This window comes from Myotis myotis, unplaced genomic scaffold (assembly GCF_014108235.1).
Source record: "Myotis myotis isolate mMyoMyo1 unplaced genomic scaffold, mMyoMyo1.p scaffold_m19_p_5, whole genome shotgun sequence".
Classification (NCBI taxonomy): domain Eukaryota; kingdom Metazoa; phylum Chordata; class Mammalia; order Chiroptera; family Vespertilionidae; genus Myotis; species Myotis myotis.
The window spans coordinates 91,164,494-91,187,330 of record NW_023416357.1 but is presented as its reverse complement, the minus strand read 5'-3'; the positions used below and the strand labels follow the sequence as shown (position 1 = coordinate 91,187,330).

General features: G+C 46.7%; 2 protein-coding genes across 2 annotated transcripts in view; one reads left to right on the top strand and one right to left on the bottom strand.

Moving 5' to 3' along the window:
* MARF1 (meiosis regulator and mRNA stability factor 1) overlaps positions 1-22,837 on the bottom strand; it is a 127,066-nt gene that overhangs the window by 40,830 nt on the left and 63,399 nt on the right. The window lies entirely within an intron of this gene.
* Positions 1-22,837, top strand: part of BMERB1 (bMERB domain containing 1) — a 94,067-nt gene that overhangs the window by 61,878 nt on the left and 9,352 nt on the right. Inside the window, exon 3 of the mRNA XM_036308002.1 lies at positions 21,562-21,635. Within this exon, the coding sequence (XP_036163895.1) occupies positions 21,562-21,635 (74 nt within the window). The remainder of the gene's footprint in view (positions 1-21,561; positions 21,636-22,837) is intronic.

Below are 22,837 nucleotides of genomic sequence, written 5' to 3'. Positions count from 1 at the left end.
GCCAATGCTCATTTTTTATACGAATCTCCTGATTTCAACTTCATAGCAACCTGATGAGGCAGATACTATTGTGAGCCACATTTGACAGATGAGGAAATTGGGTTTTACAGATGTTGAGAGTCTTACCCAAGATTACTCAGCTAAGAACTAGTAGATCTGGGATTCTAGCTTCAGCAGCTGACCCCAGGGCCTGGCTCTGGTACGTCCATCCAGTGCCAATCATTACTTCCCTACCCACTGCCCCTCCTTAGAGGTAGGGGTTCCTACCTCTCTCATGCTCTTCCTCCAGGCCAGAGCTGATTGGTCTAGATTGGTTCAGTCTGGGCCAATCAGAGTCTGTCTTCTGGGTTATAGAGAGACTGGGCCAGTTAGGTGATGGGAGGTTTGCAAACCATGAGCAGAGAAAGCTGTCTTTGGAGGGAAGAAATAGTACAACTGCATCTGAGTATAAGATCTTCTCCAGACCCTTGGAGAGATGCCTCCCACCCTAGGGAAGGCACAGGGTGGGGAAATCCAAAATCCACCACGGAGATGTCTGTGAATTTCCACTAGGTTCATTCTCAGGTCTTCTCCGCTCCTACGCTTGGCTTCCTGGATTCTGTACCCCACTCCATGTGGGTATGAAACTCATATGCTTCACCAGTTTCCATAACAACAGAACAAAACAAAGCCCAATGCCAGTCCCACAGGTCATTTGAGGAGTCATAGATCTAAGGAGCACAGAAAGGGATCGCATTGAGCTCTTCACAGCAAACCATTTTAAAGTCCACATTTGACATTCATGGCTAACGAGGTCCTTCTTACAACACTGTACCAAGACAGTTCCTTTTTTCTTTGCCTTTTTCCACACACAAGGCCCGGTCTCGCCATCTTTCCTGCTCTTCTTCTTTATGTCAGTCAGTTATGTTACTTCATTCCAAGTAAGACAGATTCTGCTCCCTGTCTCATGCAGAGCAGTTTCGCCCACTTCTAGGAAGCCATGACACCAAAACATTCTTGAGCTCGCAGGAACATCCCCCAGGTGTTTGTCTAAGTATGATTCCAAGCAAAAACCATTTCTTCCCCAAGATAAATTTGGGTACCAGCTGTTAAGGTAATAACATTTACTTCCGTGTTCTTACACCTTTACTAAACTATCTTTTCATTAAGTGAGCTTGAGTAGATTTCTCTTCCTTTTAGTTTGTGCTGGGATGTTTTATCAAAAACTTAGCTAGGCTGAGAACTCTCTTTCCCAGAATACCTATCCCTGCCTGGTCCAGGTTAAAGGTGGGCGATCTGGGAGGCAGAAGGGAAGCAGCAGTGTTTGCTCTTTAAGGGCCCCTGGTTAGATTGGAGGTAACCAGACCGAGAGGGCCTCAGAGGTTCCAGCTTGTCCCCACTCTCTTCCAGCTCCCATCCGGCTTGTCTTCCTGACCACCAGGTCTGATGACCAACAGCCACCCCATATCTTCTAGAGACGGTTGGCAGACTAGGCACAGCCTCCCGTAGACCCGTCCACCTCCTCCCCCTCTGTAGCCTCACCTCTGTAGCTGCGAGGCCTGACTTGTCAGGGCATCTTGTTGATGCCTCCTCTGCTCCTCCCACGATTGTGGGAGGTCTAATTCCTTGCCCCTATAACTCATGGTTCTGCCACCTTGATAGAGAGAGCCCTGGCTGACAGCAGCCAGAAACTGGAGGCAGTGAAACGTCCACTTTTCACTAGGCTGCCAGTTTCCCCAAGACCACTGGTTCTTAATTCTGACTCTCCTGGAGTCAAGCAATCACACTGAAGTCACCTTCAGAAGAAAACACTGATGCCTGGGCCTTACTCCCTGAGTCTTATTTAATTGTTCTAGGGTGTGGCCTCGCCATTGGGAGTTTTTGAAACAGTTGGGGTGATCCCCCCAACCCCCACTGCATAGACATCCCCTAACCTCTTCTCTGGGTGAAGTAGAAGAATCCTGGTGTCCATCAGCTGCTTACAAATGACTCACCTTATTTTCTTAACATTTTTTTTCTTGATGAAAATTGGCTTCAGACTAAAAGTATAAAATCTGCCCTATGTTGGCCTGACTCCTTGCACAGCAATAGGTGCCTCTCCCTCCATTAGCTTAGGATTGTGATCAGAATCAGAATGAAATGTACGTCTGTGGTCTCCTGTGGTGTATAAGAATTTCGATGCCACCCTAGCCGGTTTGGCTCAGTGGATAGAGCGTCAGCCTGCGGACTCAAGGGTCCCAGGTTCGATTCCGGTCAAGGGCATGTACCTTGGTTGCGGGCACATACCCAGTGGGGAGTTGCAGGAGGCAGCTGATCGATGTTTCTCTCTCATTGATGTTTCTAGCTCTCTATCCCTCTCTCTTCCTCTCTGTAAAAAATCAATAAAATATATTAAAAAAAAGAAAAAAAAAAGAATTCCGATGCCATCTGTTGTCTTCATGATCACAGCCATCCTCGAAATCCATTGCAAAAGCCTTTAGTTGAACCTGATGGTATATTTACCAATAAAATTATGATAAGCTTTCAGACAGCTTATAAACAGAATTGGAATTTATTCAGCAATGATTGCTTTCAATTCACTCCATTTCAACCTCTAAAAAACAACAGTCTCCTTTTTAATCTTTACTTTTTAAAGCAATCAAGTGAGGAAGCCAAGAGTTGGGAGACACGGAATTTCTGAGCTTCTTCACTGAGGGGTTTTGGGATTAGAGTGTAATAATAAAGGCGGTTTCTAGAGCAGGATGTGCATAAATGTACTCCCAGCCCTATAACTGATGACTGTGTAAACTCTAAGTCTCAGGCCCCTCATCTGTACAACTGCTGTGCTAACAGTTTACACTTTATAGAGTTGGAGTGAAGATTAAATGAAATAACACAGGAAAATAACTTAGTATAGAGCTTAGCCCTTTATAAGTTCCCCCTACATATTAGCTGTGAGAATGCTTGGGTGTCTGCAACCTATGAAAGAGTTTTGAAGCTAGAGTTTGAGCCAAGACAGAAATTGTTCATTTACAGAATGAGATCTTGATTTCACTTTGAAAGCAACACTTTAGAAAATGCCTGAATAAACTGACGTTTTGTTTTGGCATGAGGTTTCTCCAAATGAAGTTTGGTGAGTTGTTCCAAATCATGGAAAGGGAACTCTGGTTGTGGGTTCGATCCCTAATCAGGGCACATACAAGAATCAATCAATGAATACATGCATAAATGGAACAACAAGCTCTCTCTCTCTCTCTCTCTCTCTCTCTCTTTCCCTCCTCCCTCCCTCTCAAATCAATCAACCAATAAAATAAAAAAGAAAAGGGAACTCTGCACCCTCCTTCCACCTTGAATGTGTGATTATCTACTACTAGTCCATGTCTGCAAGTGCTCACACTGCCTCTTAGGGCCACCATAACTGTCCTTGAGCGGTTCTGGGGGGAACTCCATCTGCTCCTAGAACAGCTGAGAGTAGGTCTGCTTCAGTCCCTGTGAGCTCTGGTGATTAAATTCAGGGAGCCTTGCCCAGGGCATCATTATCTGCCTGGAGGAATCAGCCCTCTGACCATCTGTTGTCTGTCATCACTCTGTTTGGTTTTCCTTTTGGTTACACCGGCCATCTTGAGGAACTTTCATTCCTCTCTGCTTGCTGCCCTGACATAGTTAACCAGAAACACTGTCGAGGGATTCATGTTGTGGTTGAAAGGGGATTAGACTTGGAGATGGGACCTGGTTGATATCTTGGCTGTGTGACCTTATGAGATTCAGTTGGTCCTGTTTTTCCTGAACTGGGGTGCACCCTGGGATGATTTTAGGTAGTATTTGGGAAAACATTCATTAACTAATTTTTATGTCTTCTAAGGAAAAATATTGGTTTTCCATTTATGATGCTGTAAAAAGTTTTATATTAAAAATTTATATGAAAAGTGAGTCAATGTAAAGAAAAATAGTGAATAAGTAATAGTGGAGAGGGCATAAGATCTGGCAGATATTTCCATATGCAAATGACTAATGATGGGGAAACACTTACTTAGCCACAATGAGCAAGGGGCAGGTGACTGTCACCTCTGGTGAGTGGTGGGAGGTAGTCAGCACAGCCAGAGGCAGCACAAACAGTGATCCAGGTTCAGAGCTTTGCCTATTTAAGAGTTGGTGTCCCGGCCAAGGTGGTTGCCAGCTGGGTGACCTTGGGCAAATTGCTTAACTTCTCTGAAACTCTTTTGTGTAGTGTTTTCTAACACCGCCATCAGATGACAAAACTAAAGCAATGTAGTAACAGGTTTGATGTCCTTTATCCCAGGGAAAACAATCCATGGATTGGGGTAGTACAGTGTTTCACAGTTAGTGGAGCACTCTTCCTCCGGGGTCTCGGGCAAGAGTGAGTTTTACAGAGTGTTAGAAGAGGCAACATGGAAACAGGGCATGATCAGCTAGGACAGGGGTCCTCATACTTTTTAAACAGGGGGCCAGTTCACTGTCCCTCAGATCGTTGGAGGGCCGGACTATAGTTTAAAAAAAAAAACTATGAACAAATTCCTATGCACACTGCACATATCTTATTTTGAAGTAAGAAAAACAAAATGGGAACAAATACAATATTTGTATTTGCATGGGGCCTGCGGGCCGTAGTTTGAGGACCCCTTGGCTAGGAGGTTGGGGATCTCCTTCTAAGACTAGCAGATCCTATTTTCTCGGATGAACTAAGCTAGCCAAAGCTGAGTTAGAGGATTGTGATTGGTGTAGGTTAGGTTTTCTCGACAGGTGTTTCCTGTAAGTACAGGCTGACTGAGGTTTAGATCCGTGGCATGGGCCAGGTTACTGGGGTGGCCCCCATTTGGTGTGTTCCAATATACAAATGAACTTTATCACTCCTTCTGACACCAAACGTGGTTTTCTTCTGACACTAAATACATGTTGCTTTTCCACACCAATGCTCTGATTCATGACACCAACTGGATATCCAATAATTCAATTCAATTCTGACACTATCTACTTGGAGTTAGGGTCTGATCTTGCAAGTTTCCGGGCTCACTCCCACAAAACTGCCTTCAATTCAGATGCCAATTTCAAGTTCTGGGCCACCCCCACTTCTGTCTAGCCAACTACAAATTCATGGGTTTCCATAATTTTAGTTTTTGTTCAGTAGAAAAGCTAGCCCTATGGTTTTATTGCCCTTGGGGCTGTTAACCAGTTTTCTACCTAACCTGCCCTATAGATTGTAGAATTAAGTGAGATAGTACTAGGCCCAGTGCTCAAATGAATGCTTTTGTTGGTATCAGCATGGGAGAGAGAAATGGATGTGGGGGCAGGGAGGGAAGGTTTGGGAGAGGAGACATCCCACTGGCAGGAACTCAGCAGGTAGTGGAGAATGGAAGGCACAGAAGGGCCCAAATGCTGAGAGAGCTCAGAATAGAAACTGTATTGAGAGTAGCATGCCAAGCAGGATCACTTGAATTGCAATGTTTAATTGGATTTCTCTGGGGGGTGACTCACTGCCTTTGATTGATACTATTGCCCTTGTGGGGCCTCTATCATAGGATTTGAAAATTTTCCACATGCATTTGTAGTCATGAGGCCTTGTTTCAATAAAAATCCAGGACTGTGTGTACTCCTCCTTGCCCGCCTGCCAGCTTGTCTTCCTTTCTTCATCACTTGCTTACTGCCATGTGTCAGGCATGGATGACAGCTCAAACCACAGAGGGAAGAGTCAAAGTCCCTTAAAGGGTACACAGTCTATTTAGGGAGAGACACAAGTGCCTAGATGATTGTCAGCAGGCTGAGCTGTGGGATGGCCCCGGGGGCTGGGGCAGCATGAAGGCAGAGGAGCTGATCCAGGTTGGGAGCAGCTGGAAGGCTCCAGAGTGGGTGCTGAGGCTGTCTTGAAAGATGCATAGGAGACAGAGATGTCCTGGGGTGGGAAAGGGAGTTGAAGGGAGCCAAGGCTTGAAGGATGCAGGTCAGGATTCACACAAGCATGCAGATGGGCTGCTAGCTCAAAGGTGAGCTCTGTGGCTAGAGATGAGGCCGACAAGGCCAGGGCAAGGAGTGGCTTCTGTTGGGGCTGTCGTAACCCAAGACTGGCTGTGTTTGCCTCTGAGGAAAGGGTAGGAAATAGGCTCTGTGATCCATCTCCAGCATAGTCAACTTCGAATGGGAACAGTTACTGAATTTTACTAAATTTCCCCAGGGCAAACAGAATGTAGGGAGGAGGGAAGAGGATATAAGAACAAAGAACTGTGGGTATGAGCCAGCATCATGGTGGAAACCCCCAAGGTGCCGGTCTCAAGTTGACAGGGGGAGGGGGAGGCAACTAGAAAAGGCCTCAGCCTACTGCCCAATAGGTGACAATAAAGCCTAGGTGACCTATGAGGAAACAGGTGATCCCATCGTACTCAGCCAATGAGGAACCGGAGGAGGGATGGGGTAAATAGGCTGTGCTCAGGGGTAGACACTCCTTGAGAACATATTAAAAGTCTCGTTTTCGCCGTACTGTTGTCTCCGAGTCTGTAATTTGAATTCGGACAGGTGAACATTTCTCACAAAAGGGTTGGCCCATGGTAATTTAAAACAGAAAACTTTAGCCCTAACTGGTTTGGCTCAGTGGATAGAGCGTCAGCCTGCAGACTGAAGGGTCCCAGGTTCGATCCCTGTCAAGGGCATGTACCTTGGTTGTGGACACATCCCCAGTAGGATGTGCAGGAGGCAGCTGATTGATGTTTCTCTCTCATTGATGTTTCTTTTTTTTTTTTTTAATATATTTTTTATTGATTAAGATATTACATATGTGTCCTTGTCCCCACGTTACCCTCTCCCCCCCCCCGCCCCCCCGCTCATGCCCTCACCCCCCCGTTGTCCATGTCCATTGATTAGGCCTATATGCTTGCATATAAGTCCTTTGGTTGATCTTTCCCCCTTACCCCCACCCTCCCCTACCTTCCCTCCAAGTCCCGACAGTCATCAGCTTATGTTGTTCATTATATTCCACAAATGAGTGAGATCATGTGGTATTTATCCGCTCTCCAGTTCCATCCATGCTGTGGCAAATGGTCAGAGTTCCTTTTTCTTCTTCCTCTTCTTAAAGAATACCTTTCAGCATTTCATATAATGCTGGTTTGGTGGTGATGAACTCCTTTAGCTTTTTCTTATCCGTGAAGCTCTTTATCTGACCTTCTATTCTGAATGATAGCTTTGCTGGATAAAGTAATCTTGGTTGCAGGTTCTTGCTATTCATCACTTTGAATATTTCTTGCCACTCTCTTCTGGCCTGCATGGTTTCTGATGAGAAATCAGCTGACAGTCGTATGGGTACGCCCTTGTAGGTAACTGACTGTCTTTCTCTTGCTGCTTTTAAGATTCTCTCTTTATCTTTTGCTCTTGGCATTTTAATTATGATGTGTCTTGGTGTGGTCCTCTTTGGATTCCTTTTGTTTGGGGTTCTCTGCGCTTCCTGGACTTGTAAGTTCATTTCTTTCACCAGGTATGGGAAGTTTTCTGTCATTATTTCTTCAAAAAGGTTTTCAATATCTTGCCCTCTCTCTCCTTCTGGTACCCCTATAATTCTGATGTTGGTACGCTTGAAGTTGTCCCAGAGGCTCCTTACACTATCTTCATATTTTTGGAATCTCTTTTCTTTTTTCTTTTTCGGTTGGGTATTTTTTGTTTCTTTGAATTTCAAATCTTTGACTTGATTCTTGGGATCCTCTTGTCTGCTGCTGGATCTCTGTAAATTATTCTTTATTTCAGTCAGTGTATGCTTAATTTCTAGTTGGTCCTTTTTCATGTCCTCCATGGTCTCACTATACTTATTGAGGGATTCATTAAATTTATTGGCGGTTTCCATAAAATTCTTGAAAAACCTTATAAATGTGGCCTTGAACTCTATATCCAATCGTTTGCTTTCCTCCATTTCTGCCATTTGTGACCTGTTTCTTTGTCTCCGCATTTTGGCAGCTTCCCTGTGTTGATAGAGTGGCCCTGCGCGCCAGGTGTCCTGTAGGGCCCAGTAGCTCAGCCTCCCCAGTTACCTGGGGTGGACACTCTTGGTGCACTCTTGGTGCCTTGGTTGTTGTAGAATCACTGGGAGGAATTGACCTCCAGGCCAATTGGCTGTGAGAATCAGCTGTGTCTAAAGTGGGAGAACTTCTGTGCTGAAGACACCCTTCTGGGGCAAGACTTGCTTCAGTGGGGCTTTGGTGCTCACTGAGTCTGCTCCCTGAGTGTGTCCCTTATGGATCTGAGGAGTTGCAATCTGGATGGTCCAGTGGCTCCTGGATCTAAGGAGGTGCTAATTCAGCCTCTGCCTGAGGCCACACAGCAGGAGCCACGAAGAGGCTCAGCTGTGAAGCAATGCAAGCCGCTGCGGGGCCTTGGGCCTTCTCTTGGAAGTTCCGGGTCTGCCTGGCTGGGCTGCAGTTAGGTACATTCACATGCAAAAGCCTCTGCCGCAGCCTGGGTGGGGCGGGGTCTCAGGGAATCAAAGGGCGGATCAGGGAGCTATGGCCGATTCTCCGCCCGGAGTAGTCGCGGGTCTCAGTGTCCCGGTAACGGCTGCAAGCACCTCTGAGGGAAAGCCGCCTTCAAGTTCGCCCGCTGCCGGACAGACCAGCTTCTCCCTGTATGAGACCTGGGTCCCCAGAGACTTCCCGGAACCGGAGTTCAGAGCAGTCGGGAGTTTGTGATTCAAAAAGACAGCCGCGTCCTCAGGTGCCACCCCCTTTCCTCGCGCGCGCGAGCCGCCGTACCTCTGCACTTCACCTCCGCAGCGCCTCTGGCTCTCAGCGTGCTTCTCTTTCCTTCTAGTTGTAGAATTTATACTCAGCCAGCCTTCCTGTTGTTCTGGATGATGTTTGCTCAGTCCTTTGCGGTAATTTTCAATTGTTGTGGGAGGCGACAATTTCCCGGTGTTTACCTATGCCGCCATCTTAGTTTCTCCTCATTGATGTTTCTAATTCTCTATCCCTCCCCCTTCCTCTCTGTAAAAAATCAATAAAATATATTAAAAACAAGACAAAAACTTTAAAAAATTATCCAGGTAATACATGCATATTATAAAAAAATTTTAAACACAGAGAGCAAATGAAGGAAATAAAAATTTCTTCACAATAATCACTGTAACATTTTGAATGGAGTCTTGCTATCTTTTTTTTTTCTATGTATATGTACTTTGCAAAATTGGATCAATATTTCTTTCTTTTTTTCTTTTTTTTAAATACATTTTATTGATTTTTTACAGAGAGGAAGGGAGAGAGATAGAGAGTTAGAAACATCGATGAGAGAGAAACATCGATCAGCTGCCTCCTGCACATCTCCTACCGGGGATATGCCCGCAACCCAGGTACATGCCCTTGACCGGAATCGAACCTGGGACCTTTCAGTCCGCAGGCCGGCGCTTTAGCCATTGAGCCAAACCGGTTTCGGCTGGATCAATATTTCTTAACCAGTTTTTAAAAATATCAATAACATCTCTTCTGCATATCATTTTAATGTGAAATTCCATTATGCATGCATACCACAATTTATTTAGGCAATCCCCTTCTGTTGTTGGACATGTAGGTCGCGTCCAGCTTTTTGCTATTGCAAGCTCAGCTATATTGCACATGATCATAGCTAAATCTTCATGGTTCCCTGATTATCTCCTTAGGATGAGATCCTAGAAATGGGAATCACTAAAGAGTTTAAATGTTTTCAAACCCCTCGACGTATGTTTCCAAATTGTCTCCAATTTTCTACTCCCATCACTTCGCTGGCCATTTTTGTTAATTCTCCTTGGGGCTTTTCATTGCTGTTTTCTCAAACCCCCACATCTCTAGAAACTCATGGACAGAGGGCTCTCCAGTGGAAATGGAGAGGAATAAGGTAGGAGATTGGCCATTATTCTAACCACTCTGGCCTGTAGACTTCCCTCCTCCCCAAGCACAAAATAGGCCTCCTGGGCTAATGCCAGTTTAGAAAAGGAGGCTGATTTTTAAAGTCTGGCCTCCCTTTGGCCTCCCTCACCTGATAGGCTTGCCAGGGAAAACAAAGGACACCCAGTTAGATCTGCATTTCAGGTAAACAGTGGATCCTTTTTCAGTGTAAGTATGTTCCAAATATTGCATGGGGGCCTCCTTATACTAAAAACGACTTGACATTTATCTGAAATCCAAATCTAACTGGGCACCCTGTGTTATGATTTGCCAAATCTGGCGACCCTAGCACCTTAGTGTCTTACCTCACCCAGTCTGTGTTGGCTGTATTTTCTCAATTTTATGTTACTCTCAATTATATTTTCTACATTTCTCAATTGTCTTTTGAGAAAATATTGAAAGCTGGCCAGCAAGAACTTTAATAGTTGTTGAGTTTTTCCTTGTATAGTTGGAAAATTATGTATGTAACCAATGCACTTTATTGGATATTCCTTTTGTTTCCCCTCCCATCCCCTCTCCTCCCTGTCTTCCCCTTCTCCCTCCTCCTCTTTCCCTCCTCCTTTTTCTTTCTCCCAGTGGTCCCCTCTCTCTCACCTGTTTAGAGCCTAATCTTTGCCCACATCTTTAATTCTTTTCCGGTCACTCAGCCCAGGGCCTCAGGGCTAGGTTTAGGGAAACCCAGGGCCAGACCCTCTCTCTCCTTCAGAGCTTGCTGAGCCATCCAATGGGATAACTTATATGTCTCAGTGTAGGCACCATCGTGGCAAGCGATTGGGGGATAAAAGTAGAAACTAAGACATGAAGTCATAAAATTTAATATCTCCTTCAGTGAAGCGAAGGGTGTGAAGGACAAATGCTGTTGTGGAAACTCCAGATTGCATCAGCAGGAAATCTGTTGGCTAACTTTATATGCACTGGGCACAGTCCAGCTAACTCCCAGCTGGAACCCAGAGAAGAAGGTGGGAGTGGGCTCTGGACCTCCGGTCAAAGCTGCAGGGCATGGAGAGCCCTGCCGTCTGGGCCATGTGGCCTTGGTGGCTGGCCTCGAATCCTGGTGTCTCTTGGAAGTGAAAATTGAGTCAGGAAGCCTGACACACATTAGGCTCTCAATAAGTGTTTTCTGGATCATTGATTTATTGGATGAGTCAGCAAATCAATGAATCAAAGATTAATATTCCCCTCTCTGGGCATTCATTTCTTCATCCTTGGAAGACGAGAGTTCTTCCATCTTTAGCAATTTCGTCAGTCTCTAATTACTTCCCATGGTTCTCTCTGAAGGTCAGGACCCCACAAAATTTTTCTATAAAAGGCTGGCTAGTAACAAGTTTAGATTTTGCAGGCCATACGGTCTATGTCACAATTGCTCAATTCTGCTGTCATAGTGCAAAAGCAGCCAAAGACAAAACGTAAATGAGTGGGCATGGCTGTGTTAAAAAAAACAACACACCATTATTTATAGACACTGAACTTTGAATTTCATATAATTTTAATGTATCCTGAAATGTCATTTTTCTTTTGATTCCCCCACCCCCCAACCACTTAAAAATGCAAAAACCAGTCTTACCTCGTGGATTGTGTAACAAAGCAGGCACCAGATTTGGGCCATGGGCCATAATTTATCAGTCCTGCTGAAAATTCATGAGCAAGCCCGTCTTCCAGGAAGTGCAGTGAGCTCTTGAAACAGAAATTCAGAATGAGGAAGCTCTTTCTTTCTCCTTGGTGCACACATAATGATCACTATGTCTGCCAAATTGGCTTTCATAGACACATGGTGCCATGCTCTCACTCTAGAACCTAAGAGGGCTTCCATGTTAAGTTCTTCAGAACCCAGACTTGTAGGTCATCAACATGTCCTATTTGGCTGGTCTCTTCTCTGTCAAACACCCGGGATACCACACCCCTTTCTACAGTCGGTGTTTGACTCACTGCCCCCTCTACTTGAGTGTGAGGTACCCTTTTCCCTGACCATCCAGATTGTGCCCCTCCTGTAAATGGTACCCAGAGCTGAAAAGCTTTCCCCAAATTACTCTGATTTCCATCGTTCCTGAACTCCAACTACCACGTGGGACTCATATTCCCAGTTGAGAGATCAGACTGCTGGGATTCAAGTTCCTATCACTCTGTGACCTGAGCAAGTTCCTAACACCATCTGAGGGATCTATAATAATAAAAGCATAATATGCTAATTAGACCGGATGTCCTTCTGGACGAAGCCAGGGCTGCAGGGGAAGCCCAGGTCCCAGGTGCCTACTGGTGGCCAGAGGGAAGCCGGTGCCGGCAGCTGGGGGAAGGAAGGCCTACTCTTGCATGAATTTTGTGCATCAGGCCTCTAATAATAATAATAATAACACCACCCACCTCAGAGGTTTGCTTTGAGAGTTAATTGAGATGATTTGTGTAAAATGCTTGGCCCGAGCCAGGCACTAATAGTATAAAAACAATAAATGCCAGCTATGATTATACTTCTGTATTGTTTGACCTTTTTACAGGGAGGTCATATTTATATAATCTATATTATAAAAACCCAGTCGCCCTAACGCCGTAATGACCAAAGACCGACGCAGGTGGGCAGGGCTGCAAGTGTGGCAAGGCGTGCGTGGGTGGGCGGGGCTGTGTGATTTCGTGTACTGGGCTTCTAGTCCTATCTAATAAAAGAGAAACATGGTAATTAGCGTACGACCGCTACCCTTCCCATTGGCTAATCAGGGCAATATGCAAATTAACTGCCAGCCAAGATGGCGGCTGGCAGCCAGACAGCTTGAAACTAACATGAGGCTTGCTTGCTTCAGTGATGGAGGACTCCAACATTCCCCGCCTGTCACTGCAGGCCTCTGAGCTGCTGTGGGGAGCTGATATAGGGTCAAGCCTCGGACTGACCTGTGGGCAAAGTCACAAACAATTCCCAGCTTAGAGGGCACAGTCCTCTTAGCATAATTAGGCTTGACCTTATAACACTCCCTAGATCTTATCTGGGAAGCTAATGGGCTGAGGAAGTGCAGGAAGTATAACCATGGTGTAAACAAGTGAAACTCACAAGAACAGTGTAACTTTGGTAACCACTACCTTGTTTACCTCTCACTATAAAATAAAGGCTCAGCTTGCCTTGGGATCTCTCTCTGTGGCCTCAGCCAGGCACAGGGAAGATCCACGGAGACTAAGGAAAGCTAGAGAGTTCTGAACGCTGTCTCTGTGTAAAACATTCTTCGCCGACTCCGTCCACACCTTTGGGAACCCCTGGACTGCTGGGGCTGGACCCCAGCAAGCTGCAACTCTAAGCAACTATGTAACAAATATAGAAGCTAAACAAAACCCCAGAAACCTGCTTTAGACCGCCAGGCTTCAGCCAGCAGGATCGCAACATTGTAAGCAAAGGCCAGAAACCTACTTTCAGCAGCGGAGGCCTAAGAGCTGGAGCCAAGCCTCAAAGCTAAAGCTGGCCCAGAATAAAAAAGAAAAAGAAAAAAAGGAGCGGTTGGGAGCTTCAGTCACCCCCAGCCTGAAAACAGCCCTCAGCCCCTCACCCAGACTGGCCAGGCACCCCAGTGGGGACCCCCACCCTGAAGGGTGTGTGACCAGCTGCAAACAGCCATCATCCCCTCACCCAGGCTGGCCAGGCACCCCAGTGGGGACCCCCACCCTGATCCAGGACACCCTTCAGGGCAAACCAGCCGGCACCCACCCGTGCACCAGGCCTCTACCCTATATAGTAAAAGGGTAATATGCCTCCCAGCACAGGATCAGCAGAGCCGCGAGGCCTCCCGGCACCGGGATCAGTGTGACAGGGGGCAGTGCCCAAACCCCCTGATCACCCTGCAGCTCTGTGTGTGACGGGGCGGGGCCACAACCTCCCTATCCACCCTGCTCTGTTCGTGACAGGGGAAGGCGCCCCAACCCCCTGATCAGCCCTGCTCTGTGCCTGATAGGGGGGAGCTCCCCAAACCCCTGATCGCCCTGCGGCTCTGTGTGTGACAGGGTGCGGTGCCCCAACCCCCCCCCCCCCCCCACAAGCCCTGCTCTGTGTGTGACGGGGTAGAGCCATAACCTCCCCATCGGCCCTGCCCTGAGTGTGAGAGTGGCAGCGCCCCAACCCCCTGATGGGCCCTGCTCTGTGCATGACAGGGGGCAGTGCCCCAACCCCCTGACTGGCCCTGCTCTGTGCGTGACAGGGGGTGGCACCGCAACCTCCCTATCGACCCTGCCTTGAGTGTGACAGGGGACGGTGCCCCAACCCCCCAATCGGCCCTACCCTGAGCATGACTGAGGGTGGCATTGCAACCTCCCGATCCGCCCTGCTGTGTGCATGACAGGGGGCGGCACCCCAACTCCCCAATCGGCCCTGCTCTGAGCCCGACCAGGAGCTGCACCTAGGGATTGGGCCTGCCCTCTGCCACCCGGGAGCAGGCCTAAGCCAGCAGGTCGTTATCTCCTGAGGGGTCCCAGACTGCAAGAGGGCACAGGCCAGGCTGAGGGACTCCCCCCCCCCCCCCCGAGTGCACAAATTTTTGTGCACCGGGCCTCTAGTAGTCATATAATTTTGAAAAGACTAAAAGTACCCTTTTAGTCTTATTTATTTTGTTAATTCTCACCTGAGGATATTTTTCCATTGATTTTTTAGAAAGAGTGGAAGGGAAGGGGAGAGCCAGAGAGAGAGAAATATCGATATGAGAGAGACACATCAATTGGTTTGCCTCCCACACCCGACCGGGGCCAGGGATGGAGCCTGCAACCGAGGTACGTGCCTTTGATGGGAATCGAACCCTAGACCCTTCAGTCTGAGGGCTGATTCTCTCACCACTGATCAAAACCAGCTAGGGTCCTTTTAAGTTTAAAACAACCCTCAACAATATTTTGTTGGTAATTTTTTCAGGTGAAATTGTCATTGACATGCAACATGCACACAGGAAAAGGCAGAAACCCCAAGTGCTCAGCTTGATGAGTTTTCCATTGTTAGTAATTTTCTTTCTCGGATGAATCGAAACAGAGTCAGTATAGAAAACCCCTGGCGGAGAGGAATAATCTGTGCTTGAGGGAGGTGACATGCTTTGGGGAACAGGGTCACATCCAGGAATGAGGGTCTGCTTACAACCAAAGGAGAAGCCGGTGAACGCACAGACCATAATCACGCCACAGGGAGAAACAGGCAGCATGGTCTCCAGCGACACATCACGAAGGCGTCCCTCTCAGGGATGAGTCACCTGAGCTCAGGGTCCCCAGCATCATGCTGAGAGATGGCTGAGCTCACGGGCTCCCTGGAGCTGTCTCAACACTTACTCTCCCTCAGGAAGAGTGTTTAAGCTCATTAATCCAAGGAGACTAAACAAATGTACACACTCATCATCTTAGTGCCATTAGGGTTCAGGAAATTGAAATAGCACAGGAGACTAATCCTTTGACGTAGGAATGTTGGCTAATATTTTTCAGGAGTGTCTGCCAGCTGACAGCTCAGTGACTCACCCCTTACCCAGGGCGGAGGGGTGGACAGCAGTAGCCTTTCCTATGTACCTACTATGTATGTACCAAGCTCAGGACTCCCTGCTCCCCACACATAAGCTTATGCCATTTTCATATAACCCCAAGGCAAAGGTATTATTCCTACCCACAGTGAGACCTAGAGCAGTGTGGGGCTTGCCCAAGTTGTACAGCCAATTAACGGTGGAACTGAGATCGCATTTGACGGGCTCTAAAGCATTTTAAAAAATTCCTCTATGCACTAACCAAACAGGGCTCCAGAGATCATTGAAACCCCTCATTTTATACATGACGAAGCAGAGGTCTGGGGAGGGGAATAGCTTGCTCAAAGTTATTGTGGTATAATAAGAAATATATTTGCTCTTTGCCCCCAGTTCCTGGCTAAAAGCTCCTGAAACTCTTGTAATTTCCTGAGAGATAAGGGCGCTCGGAACATCTTTTATTCTACTTGTTCTCTGACTCCCGCTCCTGACACAAGAGCTTCTAAGACCCTGGGAATTTCCAGAGTGGTCAGAGTGTCTTTTTGTGTGCTAATGAGATGGATGGGGCCCCAGACAGGTTCAGGATGGGGTCTGGTCACCAGAAAGACCAAGACATAATTAGAAGCTTGGAACTTCCAGCCTCATCCCCCATTCTTGGTGAGGGAAGAGGGGCTAGAGATTGAGTTAATAATCATCCTGCCTATGTGATGTAACCTCATAAAAATGCCTAAAATACGATGTTTGGAAAGTGTCCACGTTGGTGAACACGTGGATGTGTTGGGAAGGTTTTGGGAGAGGACATGGGGCCCCACACCCCATCCCCATACCTTGCCCTATGTTCCTTCCAATGGGGCTGTTCATCTGTATCCTTTGTAATCCTATATAATAAAAGGCTAATGTGCAAATTGTCCCCACTGGCGGGAGTTTGACCGACCAGGAGTTAGATGTGTGCTGACCACCAGGGGGTGGCGCAGAACATGGAGGGCGTTGGTGATGTGGTGCTGGCAGTGGATGGCAGTGGAGGTGCTGCTGGCCTGATGGGCCCCTACAAGAGCGGGACTGTGGCGGGATGGTGGAGCAGGTGAGCGGGCGTCGCCAGACCAAGGCGGGTGCGAAGGGAGGCCCTGGCTGGCAGCAGCAGCAGGCAGCCGGGGGAAGGGAGGCCCCGGCCTGCAGCCAGTAGCCGGCAACCACTAGAGACCCTACCTGTGCACAAATTTTGTGCACTGGGCCTCTAGTATCCTTTATAATAAATGAGAGGCCTGGTGCACAGATTCGTGCACCAATGGGGTCCCTTGGCTTGGCCTGCAGGGATTGGGCCAAAACTGGCTCTCAGACATCCTCATTGCAAGGGGGCACAGGCCAGGCCGAGGGACCCCACCAGTGCATGATTGGGGCTGGGGAAGGACTGTGGGAGGGCTCCAGGGCATGTCCAGCCCATCTTGCCCAGTCCCCATCGGCCGGACCCCAGCAGCAAGCTAACCTACCAGTCGGAGTGTCTGCCCCCTGGTGGTCAGTGTGCATCATAGCGACTGGTTGAACGATCAAATGAACAGTTGGACACTTAGCATATTAGGCTTTTATTATGTAGGATTAGTGAATGCAGGTAAATGTTTTCCTAAGTTTTGTGAGCAGTTCTAGCAAAGTATAGAACCTGAAGAGGGGTTCCTGGAAACACCAGTTCATAGTGAGTTGGTCAGAAGTATTGGTGGCCTGGACTTTTGATTGGCATCTGAAGTAGGCCTGAGCCCTTAACCTGTGGGGTCTGTGCTAACTCTGGGCAGTGAGCATCAGAATTGAGTTAGATTGTAGACACCCAGTGGATGTCCACTGAGAACTGGAGAATTGCTTGGTGTGGAAAAACCCACAATTTGGTGTCAGATGTGCAGAGTGTATAGAAAATCAGAGTTTTTCTTTTAGCCATAGAGGAGGTTTGTGGTAGGACTTGGACTCAGATCCAGGTTTCACATCACAGACCAATGCTCCATCTCTGTGACCAGGCATTTCTTCTTCCCAGCCATCCCAAGATGTCCACCGCATCCACAAATGATAAAGGAAGGATCCAAATAAATGTTAAAAAGTCAATCCTTTCCTCTGTCAGTCTGCTTCAGCTTTCACGTCATGGTCTCTGCTGGTTTCCACTAGGCTTCCAACTATGTCATTTTCTTTCTTTTGTTTTTTATTAATCCTCACCTGAGGATATATTTTATTCATTGCTTTTTTTAGAGAGTGGAAGGGAGGGAGTGGAGGAGAGAGAGAGAGAGAGAGAGAGAGAGAGAGAGAGAGAGAGAGAGAGAGAGAGAGAGAGAGAGATTAATTGGTACCTCCCATATGTGCCCTGACCAGGAATTAAACCCTCAACATTTTGGTGTATGGGACGATGCCCCAACCACCTGAGCGACCTGGCCAGGGCAGGAAGTGGGGCCTTTGAGAGGTGATAAGTTACGAGGGCAAAGCCCTCATGAATCAGATTAGTGCCCTTTTAGGAGAGACGAGCGATCTGGTTCTCCAGCATGTGAGGATATAGCAAGAAGGTGGTGATCTGCACATCAGGAAGAGAGTCCCCACCAGGAACCAAATCAACTAACACCTTGATCTTGAACTTCCCAGCCCTTCAGATCTCTCATAGGTTAGCCACCCAACCTATGGTATTTTGTTATAGCAGCCTGAACAGACTGAGATAACTGGCTTCCATCAAGGGATGGAGACACTGCCTCCTAAACAAGTCAGGGCTCTCGGAAGAGGAAGGCCAGTTATGTGGCCAACCAACCATGTCAGCGGCAACTCATACAGCCAAGTGGGGCGAGACACCATGGGGAAGTGATCAAGAGCACAAACTTGGGCTAAATCCCAACATCCACTTACCAGTGTGGGACTTTGGGCACATTGCTTAACTTTTATTTTATCTTCTATAAAATGGAAATAAAAAACAATACCTCTTTCACAGGACTGCAGTGAAGATTTAGATGAGTTTATGCATGGAAAGTGCTGGGGACAAATGACCAGCGCATAGTACATGTTCAATAAACGTTGACTTTTTATTTCCTTTGGTGGTGAAACCCATCCCTCCATCTTCCAGAAAATGACCTGATTTTTCATTAGCGGAATGCTCTGATAGACAGCTTGGAGTGTGTGTGTGTGTGTGTGTTGGGGGGTGGGGGGAGGACATGCTCCTTTCCTGCGGAAATGTTCAGGAACCACTAATCTTTGCTTTTGCCAACTGGGGTTTGTAAGTCGAAGACCAAAGCTGACCTTCCTCAAAGCTGGCTATGAGGCCTTTGGAAGAGGAAGAGAAAGAAAAGAGATGGGAAGCTGGCAGCAAGAGGGAGAGTTGAGGAAAACCACAGTGCTGTCTAGCAGGGATTTTTATGGAGTTCTCAGCATGCCTCCCTGTGAGAAGGTCAGAACTCCATTTCACTTGTTAATGTGTGCTGGATTTGGATGTGTTTGGGAGGACTCAAACTCATGCTGAGTGCAGTGTAGAGATGGACTAAGGCCACCCAAGGCACATGTCTGCTACACCTGGGCTACAGGCATGAACATAATTGGTGTGAAATATACCAAAATACTTGGAATGGACAGTGACCTCTGGGTGCACGTGGGTCAAGGTTAGGCATAATTTTAGGTTCCTTCCTCATACTTGTTTGTTTTTTCCCCCCGAAATTTCTACAGTGATCAGGGATCTGTTCTACGATCAGATAGGAATGTTATTTTTAAAACTTTCATAGAGAAAAAGAATCAATCAAGGTTTTGTGGGGTTTTTTTAAGGTCGAGCCTGTTAGCTTTGTCAAATAAACTGCTTGTGCAGCAGCATTTTCTCTCTTTTTCTCCCCGTTTCTTTCTTTCTAACAGCTAATGATAATAACAGTTACCAAGCATTTTACTATGTATGTCCCAGGCACGTGCTCAATGCTTGATGTGCATATAATCCTAGGGAGAAGTACTATTAAAATTTCTATTTTAAATAAGAGGAAAGAAACTCAGAGACGCTAAATCACTGATACATGCCTCATCCCGCCGCCCCCCACCCCCCACCCCCCCACCCCCCACCCCTGTCCCCGCCCCGAGCTGTTTGGTGTCAGTACTCTTGCCTCTAACCACTGCCTATCTCTCTTTAATTCCTTTCGCCATCTTCCCTTCTCTGATCTCTGAGAAATGATCGATCAGGACCTGTGTCAATTCCATGGTGCAACCCTAGATTTCTCAACTTCAGCATGATTGACACTTTGGCTCAGATAATTCCCTATTGAGGGGGGCTGTCCTGCCCATTGCAGGGTGCTGAGCAGCATCCTGGGACTCTACCCACTAGATGCCAGTAGCACTCCCACCCCCACACACACCCAGTTATAACAACCAAATATGTCTCCAGATATTGTCAGATGTCCCTGGGGACCAAAATTGTCCCCATTAAGAACCACTGATGTAACCTGATATGCATAGTTGCCGTGAAAAAGGGCCCGGGAGCTCCACTAGTTGCACAATCGCTGATAGGAACCAATGGGAACAGTTTGTACCCTTCTGGCAATTCCCCAAGATCATTCGAAGCAGCTGCCACCTGCCAGGACATTCCAGGAGAGGGCCTGACAAATGGTTGGAGTGCCTCTGGCAACAGGAGACATGGGCTAATGTGAGATGGTCTTGCCTCTTGTCCTGAAAGCTGGGATTAAAAAGGGTAACATGGGCAATACTTGACCAGCATAGGGCAGAGGCCCTGAGCTGGTCTGTGGATGACACTGTGGAGGCAACAGACCAGTTCTTGGCCAAGATGCTGCGGAAGGAGGCGGATCAGTGGACTCAGATTAATTTCTCATCCTGGCCCCACCCTCATATGCTGTGTGGGCACAGTTGAGCCCTTTGAGAATATTAATACTTCGCTCTGTCTCTTCCTGGGACGGTAGGATGCTATGTCCAAACTGCCCACTCCATCCCCTCTCTTGCTTTATTCTTCATAGCATCTGTTTTTGTTTACCCACTGTCTCCTCTGCCTAAATTTCAGCTCATGAGGGCAGGAGAAACTACTGTATCCCTGGAGCCTATGACAGTGGCAGACATAGTAAATGCTCAATAAAAACTTGCAGAATAAAGGCATATATCCCCCCACACACCTTCAAGGGGAGGCAGTTTGATAATATGTATCAATGGCCCCAAACATGCCAAACCTTTTGTACTCAGTCGTTCCAATTCAGAGATTCTATAGCCCCCATCACACACGCACCAAATAATCCAACCTGAAGAAGACGCCTATGTGGATCATGTTCATCTTACAGTGACTAAAACAGCATAAATAACCGGAAAACCCCACTTAAGTAATTAAGATACAGGCATAATGAAAACAGACCTGATAAATCTACTCGGTGAAATTCCAGGCAGCCATTACAAATATTGTTTACCATAAGATGAGTTAATATTGTAACACACACACACACACACACACTACATAATGCAAATTGTCCATGCAACCTGATTACTGAGACTATGGGAGTGAACATCCTTTCACACTATTGGTAGACAGTTTGAAAATTGCTATTAAAATGCACATGTTCATGATATTTGACTCAGCAATTACATTTCTAGAAGTTTATTTTTTTAGGAATTTATCCTAGAAATGTATCAGGAAACCACCCGGATGTCTATGAATATGGGAAGAGTTAAATAAATCACTGTATAGCAACACAATGGAATAGTATACAGCCATTACAAGTGAGAAGATTTGCATGTACTGATGTGAAAAGATGCCCAAGATATATCATTAAATTTTAGAAAATTGCAACATGTGTTTGTATATATCAATATGCTATATGATAGTATAAGCATAAACATTTTTTTTTAATCTGGAGGAAGATATACAAAATTGTTGAAAATAGTCACCTCTAAAGGATAGAGTGAGATTTTCTCTGTCTATGTTGTGAATTTCTGTAATGTTTAAACATTTTAACAACAAAATGATAAAAGAATACACTGAACCTGCCACATGAGCTTGCTCATACAAGCAAACAAAAGCTGGGCACATGAAGACTGAGAGGAACACTATCAAGGTGTTATTCATGGTGACTGATCATCTCTAAATAGTGAGATATCGGGCAACCTTTATTTTTCTTCTTTTGGGGGAAAACTTCTACAAAGAGCATGTGTGGCCTTTATAAAGGCCACCCCTTCCCATAAGTTCTCTTTGTTGAAACTGAGGAGATGCTCAGGGTGTAGAATGCTTTTCAATGTAACCTGCTGACGGCGGCGTCCTGTTTCCCCAGGATGGATGACATTCAGCTGTGCAACGACATCATGGACCTGAAGCAGGAGCTGCAGAACTTGGTCGCCATCCCAGGTAACCATCTGGGATTCCAGCTGCTCAGAGCCCCCAGCCTGCCCCACCTGTACTCCCTCGGGCTGGAAGATGGTGTTCATCTGGTCTCCTAACACGACCACATTCTTGCAACGCAGTGCTCCCTGATCCTGTGATTCAAACACAACTCTGTCAGGCAGGTCCAGTTCAAGTCCTAATCCTGGCCACGGCCTTGACCTTCGGCAAGTCACTTCACCTCTTTGAGGCTCAGTTTCTCCTCCTCTGAAAATGGGGTGGTCATAGTAACAGTAGTACCTAACTCATTGGGTGTAAATCTCATTGTGATAAATGAAGCCATGCAAGCCATGTGCTTAGCTTGATACTTGGTCCAAAGTAAGAGTCCAGTGAGTTTTAGCAATTATCACTGTTATTATCCTGCTTGGGAACAGGTAGATTATGGTGGTTACAAGCTGACTTTGGAGTCACACCTAGATCTATCACTTATTAATGACACGACCTTGGGCAAGTTCAGTTACTTCACTAAAACTCAATTTCTTCATCTGTAAACTGGGACAGTAGTGGTATTTACCTCATAGGGTTGTGGAATTGACGAAGGAAAAAAAACATAAAGTGCTTAGCATAGTGCCCATCCTATAGTAAATGCTTAATAAATTATTGCCATTATTAATTATTATTATTATTATTATTTATTATTATATTAACCAAACACATTTCTATCCACCCTTCAGGTAACAGCTAATTTGGCCCCTTCTCCCAAGAAAGCCTTTCCTGCCTGTCCAGGATGGGCTAGGTGCCCTGCAGGGTGTTACTCTCATCAAAGTCCTTACCAAATAATTTCCTGTTGACTCATATACGTCCCCCTGTAAACTCCATACATCTTGAGGGCAGGTATGAGGTCCTGGTAGGTGCTAAGAGGAAGGTTTTATTGAAGGAACAAACACAAGTCTGTCTCATGAACCTTGCCTTGGTTTTGGCAAGGACCAGCATCCCCCACTGCCGTTGACTCGAATGTTTTTGCCATTCTGTCTGTTCACAAAGTACCTGTGTCTCCAGAGGCTGCATTGCTGCCAGGGGCTAGGCATGCAGTGATGAGCAAACCACGATGTCCTACTTTAGGGAGCTCACAAGTTAGCACAAGAGGCACCCTGACATCCAGTGGATCCCTATTGTCGAGCTAGAAATGCAGCACAACTCACTGTAGAACAGGGCATCGCTCTGAATGC